Here is a 12,204-nt window from a genome sequence, read left to right on the forward strand (position 1 = left end):
GGACCTCGACTGTAGCCCTTCTTGTGAAGTGACAAAATACTTCAGCTGTGGAGAAAGCCAGGGGTGAACAAACAAGTCATAAATGGCGGGAGTCTTTTATTTTACCTCAGCCTTAAGCATGGGCTCTTGATAAACTCATGGTTCCCAAGATAGCTTTGCTAACGGTGGAGGGAATGAAACAAGACCTGAGATGGTTCCTACCCCCTAATAAGTGAACTGCTGTATAGGAAAATCAGTGTAATTATTTTGTAGTTACTGGGGCATACAAATCAACTATTATAAATGTAACCAAAAGTAAGATGCTGTATGTAACAAACAGGAGACAAGGGCTAGATTTATTTCAAATAAGATCTATCAATCAAAGATCAAATCCAAAGATCATGTTACGGTTAGATTAGAAAGTAGGATTTAAAGGGCGCAGTAAAACAGCAGGATGACTCAGCTTATGAAAGGGATATAGGATGTAGGTGAATCCGACAAGTCAGAAGTGTCCTACGTCAGGGAAGTGACCCAAAATCCAGGACAGCAATTGCAGCTGATCTTCTGTAGCTGATTAGCTGCTTTGCATATTGAGAGACTAGAGATAGAAAAACCTAAGTAAAATCCTCTTATCTGTTTGATCAAAACCGGGAAAGTGGCCTCATTCATAATGATTAACTCAGAATTAATTTTAACTGTTCCTTCTTCCTTCCCCAAAGGCGGCTTATGTAGCCTTCTACAGACCCTAAGTAATACTTGTTCTTTAAAGAAGAGGTTTTTCTAAGTTTAACTTGCATAATCACTCAGTTTCAATTCCAGAAGACTTCATATTGTTAATTTCACCTGTCTTTATTTACTTCCAGGGATCTTCTAAAGCATTTGCTAACCCCCTATGGAAACCCTGGTCTTGCTAATTAAAATCCAGAAAGAAACTTCATTGTTTAGTATTGTACAGTGGCAGGTCGTGCTGATGGCTTTCTAAGTGCATTTCTTTCATCAGTTTCATTTTAACAGAACGTTTCTGCTATCTTGGTACCTGAAGCCAGTGCTGATCTATCATCAGCAGTTAGAGGTGGTGAAAACCCTGGACAAAGCTGCTATTGCTCTGCCAAAGAAAGCAAAACTAAGGTAGGAATTGCTCCTGGCACTGTGATCTAGGCATACATTACTGCAACAGCAAGAGTGTAACACTAAAAAGCAAAGTATTTTTACAGTGATTTACTCACTGGCAAAAAGGTGGCAAATCTGGAGGATGCTGTAGTACAAATCTGAGCTGGGAAGCACTGTGTAAGGCTGTACAATTAGTAAGTTGTACTGGAAATGAAATTGGAGTTCTCAGTATTTTAAGTTTCACCTTACTCAGTTTCATTTCCTTTTCCCTAAGAAACTGTAGAAACCTTTTTTCTTCCTAATTCATTATTACTGAGTTACTAATCACCTTAGTTAAATTTAACTCAAACTAATGGATTGCACTAAGCTGTATGGACTAATAAACTCTGCCGAAAGCTTTAAGTGGTGCATTCCTTTATGCAAGGATGAATTTTTTCCTTCAGGATCTAACCTATAAAAACTGTATTAGTCTGACAAGGCACTCCAACACCCAATACCTATCACCCTTATTCTATAGGGAAATCTATGCCTCTATTTTAAATTTAAATATAAACCAAATTTTAATCTAAAATAACTGAAAAATAGTAATTTTGTGGATTGTATTAAAAACTCAAAGCTTTATCATTTGCCTGCTGTACTACAGGAGTAAATAGGTCTTGCTTGGTTTAGGAATGAGCAGTTTGCTTACTAATACTGCTGCACAAAAATTGACGAGGCAAAGTGAAATTCAAGTAATATATTAATTTACATTGCATTCCAAATATTATTTTCAGATCAATGTGATTGTTTATACAGAGAGTTACCAGTGATCTTTCAGTTTCATTGACCATTTATACTGACTGTTGTTACTGACCGCTAGCTCAAAGCAAGCACAAAAGATGTTCTGAAGTTTGTGGTAGAAGGTGAAGTCTCCTTGCATGTGCTAACACATTAGTCTCATCCTGAGAATATTTTTACAGCCTAGGTTCTGCAAGCCTTGAGCATGGGAAGTTCTTCAGCATCAGTCCCAGAGGTCACTGCTGACTTGACAGCTCCCATCGTATCATCACTGCTGAAGATCAGAAGGTGAGAAAGGTCTAGTTCCTACCTGGGCTTTAGTCATACATTAGGTAGCACAGTATGAATTGTTTTGGTGGATGGCTCAAGGTTAAGACTGAGATGTGAATCGTTCATGAGGCTCGGGCCGGGAGGGGAAGGCAGAACAGGTTATCTGCCTGGACTCTGAAATTTTCAGCTTTGCTGTCTTTCGTTGTGTGGTATCCTCTAAGTAGCTCTGGAGCTAGATTAACATGGAACAAGTTTCCCAAGACTTGCACAGCTGTGTTTGCAAGCTGAGCTGTTGAAGTGTACTTGCATGTGTAAGAGACTTTACTTGCCGACTCTGTTAACTTGAAGGGAAGAGTCTGTTTGAGGAGGTTACTATCATACTACGGAAACCTCACTCTTGCTAATGAAAATCCTGGAAGAAACTGCATTATTTAGTGTAGTGTTGACATGGTAACTGTGATTCTGAGTGCATTTATTTCATAAAAATTAACACAGCATTTCTGGTTGTGTGACTATATGGGATTAATGGTGACCTATAATGAGCAGTTGGTGGTAGCAAGTCTGGAAAGTGCTGCCACGAAAAGGGAAACTAAGGCATGAATTGCTTCTGGCACTATGATGTAGGGGTATACTGCAGCAGCAAGAGCTTAACACTAAAAAGCAAAGCAATGTCTAAAGTTATCTACCCAAGGCAGGCAGGAACGTCATACTATACTTCATAGTTTGTATACTGCTTTACAAAACAGCTGTTTATGAAGCTGTGTGTTAATGAAAACTGTTCAAAAGACTCAAAATCTGCACATCAGCTGTGAGTATTGTAGATCATGTCTCCAAACTTAACAAAGATTTTAAAAACTTCATGAACAAGCTCACTAGCAACATGCTCCACTTTTTTTGCCTTCTAATAGAACCTGATCTGCCACATTCATTTAAAACTGGACAATTAGGAAAGAATTACTAGTTGGAGTATTCTAGGTTGATGGCTATCATAATTTCATGACGACATGAAAATTTCTGTATTTGTGAATTGCAGTTTCTAATCATCATATCTGAGAAGCTTTAGACTATGACCTGTGTCTAACTGATGCAGTAGCATCTGTTTGAATTTGCACACACAACACTCCCCCCCTCAAACTGCTGAAAGTTAACTATTCTGCTGATTGCAAAGGGATGTTATTTCTTAGCCCAATTACACCACACTATCTGCATCACTTCACAGGGGGTGCTGCACAAAAAGATGCTGCAGTTGGTGCCAGGTTCTCTTGTAGCTTCCACTTTGCTTTCCTTGATGACGGCAGGAGATCAGCCGCCCACTAGGAGGTAAACCTCCTGCTGCTGGCCCTGCCTCGTTGAAAGAGAAAGATCTAGCGCCACAACCACCACCAATGGGTAAAAGTTACCGGCAAGCTCTTCCCGCACTGCAAATGTGAAAGCATCTAGATACAATATGCTTGTTATTTGCTTGTCATTTTCAAGACAAAGCATTGGCCCATAGTACCATTCATAAAATAGTGCTTGAGTCCTGCAGACTTAAGTAGCTGTGGCAGGACTTTGAGACTTCGAGAGCTTTCAGAAGAAACGTATTTATCAAGTCAGCTTGCCAATTTGTCTTTCCACTTTTTAAGAGCATGTTCTTTTCACAGCCTGTCTTTCATAGAGAGCAAACAGCTGAAAATTCTTTTTCTCTCAGTATGAGCGTGTATATATCTGAAATGTTTAAATGTCATAAAACAAAGGAGATTTTCAACCTTCAAATATTAAAATTCATCATTGTGAAATTACTTCAGTTTTAAGTAATTAAAAAAACCCCAAATGATGAGGGCTAGCCATAAGGGATTAATGATCCATGATCATTAGCATGAGCAGAAGTGGAAATTGTGAAATGTATATGAATCAGTGATTTATGTTTGACTACCTTCTCTATGGTTGGACCTAAATTATCTATTAGAGCATGCTGATGATCCATTTCAGAGCCTGCAGAAGTGATTTCTTTGCACGGAAACGAAAATGTGAGGATTGGAAGAAAAAAATGGGTGTAATTTCTATATATTTGACCCTATGTAGCACTGAGGCTTGCAGCTGAAAAAGGCAACTGGAAAGTGCTCCCAAGTCCAGTAGTGCAGATCCAGCATTATGTCTTCAGTGTGCAAGAACACTGTATTAGTATTATAATATGAAATGTATAGATACAAATGAAAACCAAAGAGCACATATTTTACAAAATATTATTTGAATTATTGTCTATACATTATACACATTATACATGGATTTTATATGTCACATGTCTCCAAGTTTAAACACAACAGTTCAAGCAACATCTTTGTGTTCTTCTTGTGTTTTCAATTGTGAGTCTTTCTTGCATCTGTATTATATTATTATTCTGGATTAAAGAAGAAATTAGGTACAGGCTCTTGTTTAATAAAACTATACTAAATACAGTGCCTGTCCAATTTAGATTTTTCCAAAAGGCTGGGGCAGAGAGGGATTATTTAGAAATTTACCAGACCAAGGCTGAAGATTTGCCAAGTAAAATAGCTGTATAACAAAGGCTAGAGGGTATCATGAGAATACTCTTCAGATTTATAATAGTTACATGATGTGCGTATGTTTGTATTTTTTTTAAAGGAGAAACAATTATACAAATCAAACAATTTGTTCTTTTTAGTCCCATGGTGCTTGTATTGCAAATAAGGATGGGTGCTGGAAGTGGAAAATATTCTGTGTTTGACTTTTTTTTTTAAAACAAAAATTCCTTTTCAAAATTAAGGTTATATAACTTGTATAATTTTGAAAAATAGAGATGAAGACAGTTTGGTCCCTGAGTAAATATCTGGAAAACAACTAAAATCTATATAATTTTTCCCACGGCCACCTTTCCCCATCACTATCCACAGACACATTTTTGAGTTGTAGGCACAAGCCACCACCAGTAAAGCATAATCCTTGAATTCACTCATCATCATTCCAGTTCAGGCCAGGGCTTTAATTAAAGGGCTCCTCCTGTTATATACCATTGAAATGAATGTAAACCTGTCCGCCTTTCTTTTGGTTATGGACCTGCTTATGCTCTATGTCTTATACATCAAAAAGTTTTCAGTCAGTGTAGAAACCCTGTAACAAAGATGGATTATCATGATACATAATCCTTTCATAACAAAGTGGGACATTTAGTTGGTCTGTTGTTTGCAAGAAGTGGCTGACTCCCCGTTTCCTTGAGTTTCTGTCCACTTTGAGGTGCCAGTAATGCTGGAGCAGAGAGGTGATGAGCAGCTCCTTTCAGCTGATGAAAGTTGTTAATATAGCTGGCAATCAGTAGAGTGATCTCAAGAATCTATAACAGGAACATACAAAACTCTTTGAAAAATACAGTGATGTGTTTTGACTGCTGAAAAAATAGCTAACTTTTTAGCAAATGACAGTCACCATCAACTGGAAAAGTACTTGTACTTTATCAAACAAATTAATGATGGGGAGAGAGGAGATGCCTAATAGAGCTTTTTTCTATTGCTCCTTGCCAATAATATAATGTTATTGCCATCAGTATGCTGGATACTTTGTCTTCCACAATCTTCAATGATTTAAACAGATGGTTTCTTTCACTTTGAGAGAGATTTTGAAGTCCGAAAGATGACGTTTTTAGAAAAAACTTTCATGATGTTTTCCCTCAATTTTGCTAGAAAATACCTAGTGCTCAGAGAACTAGAGGTGCAGGGTAGATAAAAGGAATAAAGACTTCTGGGAGCTTTTTACCGTATTTTCTCTTTGCAATCCACACAACCTTGCACAATCTGAGGGAAACTTGAACAGATGTATTTTGCTATGCGTATTTGTATGAGAAGGCGTGTTTTGACCCGTTTATATGTAGAATTTTGTATACTGTTTCATAAATTGTTCTGACTAACAGCAAAAGACTTCGAAATCTTTGCTTTTTAAAAAAATATAGTCAATCTTACCAGTGAAGGAGAGAATCTAGGTTTAAAAAGCACGAACAGTTTCTTTACCAAAGGTAAAAATATCCTAGGATTTTTAAGAAGTGACTGATCTTTCCGATCTTGTGTTCTACAATTCCACTGTAGAACACAAATGTACCTTCTTAAAAATTATCTCTGGTGCTGATTAAGCCAACAGATTAGTTTTTAGGTACCACATATACTTCCTGTCCTTAACAGCCTTCTTTGTCCTTCTATGAAAAATTTGGTATGTTATAGACAGGGACATGAAAAGAATAGGAACACATCAGTATTGTCACTGTTAGGTCTTATATTACTAATTGTTTTACTCTCTAAAACCATCTGGCAAAAGTTAATAATCTGAGAATGCTAGGAATAAAGAAGGTGTTTCATCTTTCACATCTGTTAAGGATTACCCACTAGAAAAAGTAGAAAAGTAGCAGATGGTGGGAAACTATTTCAGGTAATATACCAACCTTTGGTTTTGTCATGGCAAAAAGGTGTTTTTCAGTTGATTTGTCCTTTGTCTGAGCATTGTTAACAACCAACATGAAATCATCTTGATAGCCTCCGAAAGTCATCAGACTCTTATATGTATATGTAACTGTTAATCGCTTAAAAAAGAAAACCAGAAAAACAGAACGCAAAACTATAAGCAGGACAATGCAGGAAAAGCAGATTATGACAAATACTTCTTTCAAAAATATAGTTACATGTGTATTTCTCAAAATATTGTTGTTAGCCTCTTATGAATCTTGAAATTAATTGTAGATTTTGGGATAGCTTCATTCAGACCTTCACTATGAGGAATCTCCATTGCAGATAACTCGTGTAAGTTTGACCTCTGTTTCTATTCCAAATTAATTAGATCAAAGATATTATAAGCAAGTTTCAACTCAAGTGTGTAATTCAATTTACACAAGTCTTGACTGACTTTGGGACAAGTTAATCTCAGGAATTCCATTTGAAATCAAAGCAGTGTCTAAATAAATTAAATGGCAGAGTACGAGACATCTAAAGGAATTTAACTCCAGGACTTCTTTTTGTGCAGTGATGTAGTTTACATACACACAAATGAAATTAAATTCTGTTCCCTTTTTTTCACATCTCTGATGAAACTTAAATGCTCTTCAAGGCCCCTCTGCTTTCCATGCCTCGTCTCTTACTGTTCAATGTTCAACACCACACTAGTGGCCTTTGAGTCTATGATTAGCATTTAATTTATCATTACAACTCATATTAATGTGCTGCAGATGTCCACATTTAAAATTCATCGGGAGATAATATCTGTACAATAACTGACTTAATGTCCTTCAGTTACTAAACCTCTTTTTGCCCTTATTTTGAAATAATGTTTTCTTTAACTACCCCTTGCAACATCATTTCTGATACCCTTGATCCTTCCTACAGAAAATCAGAATATTCCCTGGAAACTGAGCATTTTTTGAATGGCAAGTAAGGCCTGCTGATGTTGTAAACTGGCAGTGCTCTGCAGAAATGCCATAGCTAGCTCTATGAGTAGATAACGTTCACAGAGCTTTCTCCAGTCCGATGCAAGCTCATTTTGCTTGTTCTCTGAACAGAGCTGCTGTTTGCTCTCCTCATGTTCTTTGTTTTATTATTTCTTTAACTGCACAGAAACGTAATGAAAAGGCCCGTATCAGTACAATTATAAAGTTGAGATTTTAATTTTCTGATATTCAATATTAGCACTTGCTAATAGCACCATGCCGTTCTGTTTTTTTGCAGGATATAAATTAAAGCAGGGATCTTCTCAGGCACTGCTTTTTTACACTGATTGCCATGAGTCGTTTTCTGTGAAAATTTTTATTGCAAATCAAAGAAAAATCAGAGCCTAAATTACATAATTAAATAACACTGGGTTATATTACCTACTATTAAACAAAAATAATACAATGAAAATAACAAAGTAACTAATTTTTGCAGAGTGTATCTATTATGAATAATAATGGAAAATGAAGTCTCCAGGAAAAGAAAATTAATGTTATTGTAAGAACTGTAACTATGGATCTCCTGACATCTGAATGATTAAAACATTAACATTTCATTAAAAGATATGAAAACTGTATCTGATAAACAAAAATAAATTCTGTGCAAAGAATTCATTACTTATTTCTATTATTAGTGCTACTATGATGATGATAACATTAAAGCGTTTTGAAAGGAATTAATTTTTGCTTTAAGAGAAAGACTGGATAACTTAGCATGGAAGGCTAATGCCATCTTTTATGTAGCATGGTGGTGCATCTCTGCATATACTCAGTATTAAAATCTACTTTGACCAAAATTAAAAAAGAAATTTCACTTACCATAGAGCTGTAATCTAGGATGCTTATGCCATCTTCATGTACAGCAAACCATATGAAGGGTTTCTCAACTGAGGAGGTTGCTAGAGGCTACAAAGAGAAATGTTCTTTAATTACTACTTCAAAATGAGGCAATATGCAAATAATTATTAACTCTCAGCTATAATAGAGCTCTCTCCATCCACAGATCTTACTGAGATTTACTCTGGGAGGGAACTGATGTAAAGGAACTGAAGTAGCTGCCCAAAGCCATGTAGGCGGCCAGGGGCAGAACTATGAACTCAACCTAATACTCTTGAAGCCTCCTCTGATGCTTAGTCCAATAAAATGTATAGTCTCATTAATAAAGTAAAAAAGAAGTCAGGTGTTTTAAAGTTTGGTCATATGTCTACATATGCAAAGAACAGAGTGCTGATAAGCAATTATATATATATACTGGGATTACCTAATAAAACATAAGGGGTGAGGTGCCAGTTCTGTTTAACATAGCTGTTATTTGAATCAAGAGAATTAAGTGTGCCCAGGTGGCCAAGGCCAATGTCATCCTGGCCTGTATCAGAAATAGTGTGGCCAGCAGGAGCAGGGAGGTGATCGTGCCCCTGTACTCGGCACTGGTGAGGCCGCACCTCGAATACTGTGTTCAGTTTTGGAACCCTCACTACAAGAAGGACGTTGAGGTGCTGGAGCGTGTCCAGAGAAGGGCAACGAAGCTGGTGAAGGGCCTGGAGCACAAGTCTTATGAGGAGCGGCTGAGGGAACTGGGGTTGTTTAGCCTGGAGAAGAGGAGGCTGAGGGGAGACCTCATCGCGCTCTACAACTACCTGAAAGGAGGTTGTAGCGAGGTGGGTGTTGGTCTCTTCTCCCAAGTAACTAGCGATAGGACGAGAGGAAATGGCCTCAAGTTGCACCAAGGGAGGTTTAGATTGAACATTAGGAGAAATTTCTTTACTGAAAGAGTGGTCAGGCCTTGGAACAGGCTGCCCAGGGAAGTGGTGGAGTCACCATCCCTGGAGGTATTTAAAAGACGTGTAGATGAGGCGCTTAGGGACATGGTGTAGTGGGCATGGTGGTGTTGGGTTGACGGTTGGACTCGATGATCTTAGAGGTCTTTTCCAACCTTAATGATTCTATGATTCTAAGATACTAGTGGTTTAGGAGAAATTGAGAGAGGCCACCACAGAAGGGACTGTTTTAAATACCCTTAACAACATTTAGTGTTTCTGCAAGGTTCAGCTTCCATAGCCAGTTAATGATGCCTTTTCAATATTCTACTAGTTATCAGGTAAAAAAAGTCTGAAACAAAAAGGCTTTCTCAAACTAAGATACAAGAAAATGAAAAGATACCACCTAGATTAATAATGTAAAACAAGAAATAAGTGTATTAGAATGTTACTATTATGGTATACTTAGTACTAGGGCTATTACATTTCACCAGTATATGGCTTAAACAAGTTAGTAATTTGACAAGAGATTCAATCAGCACATGTGTAACACTCCCATTTTCAACAAAAAGGTATTACCGTTTGCAAATTATATTTAAAAAATCCCACCACTCAAACTCAGTGAAGTTTCTTACTTTTGCTGCAAACAATTTAGCACCAAAGAAAGACCATTTTCTGGCTACAGTGAGATAAATGCGCACACAGTCTGCAGCACTGTGCCCCCGGAGAGCCATCCATCTTGTAGACAATCGCTGACAAAGCTGTCTGTTGAAATGAAATATGTAATTTAGTTATTGAGAGGAATTTAAATGCTTACCATAGCGAGTTTAATGAGCAAAAAAAAATCCATTTGTTAAAATAATTAAAGTTAATACAACAACTATCACTTATACAGTATTAAATAAATCCAAAACATCATTTAATATTTTTTGCACATGAAAATTACGAAGTATCTTCTAATTTCTGCAACATTATGATTAAATATTGATGTAGCAGTTGCAGTACAAAGGGAAAAAGTCTAGTACAGCTTTTAATGTGTCTCTACAGATGATCAATCTATCTTTATCAGTACTCAACAGCTATGCCAGTTGTCATTCCAAAAATCCATCCAGCTTAGCACATATCTTTACCAGTGGCTAGTAGCAGATGTGGAAGATACAGCTTAACACTATTTTTTTTTAGTGTATCTGGGTGCTGCTACCAAAAAAGGTGCTTCTGATGCATGATGCGTTCACACTGGCTTTTTTCTTTTGTGGGCCCATGGTGAGTTGGTTCAATAAAATGATCCTATGGAAAACTAATCCTCCAAAAAAAAAAAAAACCCAGAATACCTTTCTAGCACATTGACTTGCAGGAATGACTCACCTGGCAGCCACAAGATTATTAGATGCAGCCCAAGAAAAGGGAGGGGGAACGTGTAGTAGAGGGAGATCTTTCTCTTGCAGCTTACTCTTACTGGAAGTTTATAAAGTCAAACTGTACCCTTAGCAAAAGAATACAAGAAACAGGGCAGGTATAGAGTGATTCTTTCCCTGCCGAAGAATTCCAGCTCTGGCAATTGGTCGTTTAGGGACTACTTGAACAGTTCAACAGGTGTTTGACTTAATCCTCCATGAGTTAGTCTAATCTAGGACCTCTTACATTTTGTTCTTTGAAATTAATTGCGTAACTTTCCATTTGTTTTGCGCATACTTTTGAATGTGCCTATTATCTTCTGAGTATGTAATAATGTTACCTTGTGCATACGATAATGCACATACAATAATTAAACCTTCTCAACCCTGCAGTGAAGAATGAGGAAGACATTTCTATGATGTTTATTTGACTTCAAAATTGCTATATCATTGACTTTGGATTATTTATCACACTGTTCTGCTCTTCTTTATGTTAATAGGTTTTGTAACACTGTGTAGCAACTTGTACCGCCTTTTGCTGGAATGCGTGCTTAATGATGGTCCTCTGTTTAGATTAGAAATATACAGAGGGAATGGGTTCTTCAATTTAGCAAGAATACTCATATTTACCTAAACACAGGTTTAGGCAAATATGGCATAACAATAAGTTGTACCTAATGACAATTTAAAACCTCCTCATTTCACTCCTAGATTTTTAGAGAATATGAATTGCAAAATACATCTCACCTTAATTGTTCCTCTGAACAACCATGCCTGTATCTCTTAGGGTAGAATCTCTCTAAAACTTGTTTTAACGTTTGATTGGACTTGGATTGGGAAGTGACTTGCCCTGCTGGAGTTGAGAAAGGCCGTTCAAAATCTCCAATCTCTACCTAAGGGAAAAACCACAAAGAAGAAAATTTTTTCTTACTCCAGAGTAATTTTATAGCTGGGTATTTGAGCTGTCTTCTCCTCTGTCTTACAAAGTATAAAATGAAAAACAGTTTGTCAATTAATGTATATTTTTCACTGATATAAAAGTCATGCAAGTAATTTTATTTTTCTTATTTTATATTTACCATGGAAAAAAGATAAATATCAAGTATAAATTGTACAAATATAATACTAGTTCTGCTCTGAGATTGCTAGATCTCCAGCTGACACAAACCAGTTTAGATTTATTACATAACACCATCAAATAACTTCCTCAATAACCTTCCCCTGAGCCTTTCATTTTTTAAAAATAAAACAGATCTTATCAAGACCATGTCTAGTAAAGGAGTCTTAGGCTTTCATTAAACAGCTGTTACTTTGGTGTATTAACTTGCAGGAATCACGTAAGGAATAGTGAATGAAGAAATGGTACATGATTACATGATATTTCATCAAAGAGGGCCTGACTGTGTAGGAGGTAAAGCACATTTTATCCGTACTGGTGCCAATAGCAGCATATGCT

The 12,204-nt window shown here is 36.8% G+C and overlaps 1 protein-coding gene across 1 annotated transcript in view; it reads right to left on the minus strand.

The window, feature by feature from the left end:
- Positions 1-4,345: 4,345 nt before the first annotated feature.
- Positions 4,346-12,204, minus strand: part of PLEKHH2 (pleckstrin homology, MyTH4 and FERM domain containing H2) — a 57,418-nt gene continuing 49,559 nt past the window's right edge. Inside the window, exons 26-30 of the mRNA XM_075146928.1 lie at positions 11,496-11,641; positions 9,990-10,119; positions 8,417-8,503; positions 6,563-6,700; positions 4,346-5,467 (exon numbers count right to left, since the gene is read on the minus strand). Of these exons, the coding sequence (XP_075003029.1) occupies positions 5,285-5,467; positions 6,563-6,700; positions 8,417-8,503; positions 9,990-10,119; positions 11,496-11,641 (684 nt within the window). The 3' untranslated portion in view covers positions 4,346-5,284. The remainder of the gene's footprint in view (positions 5,468-6,562; positions 6,701-8,416; positions 8,504-9,989; positions 10,120-11,495; positions 11,642-12,204) is intronic.

This window comes from Calonectris borealis, chromosome 3 (genome assembly GCF_964195595.1).
Source record: "Calonectris borealis chromosome 3, bCalBor7.hap1.2, whole genome shotgun sequence".
In the NCBI taxonomy this organism is placed as follows: domain Eukaryota; kingdom Metazoa; phylum Chordata; class Aves; order Procellariiformes; family Procellariidae; genus Calonectris; species Calonectris borealis.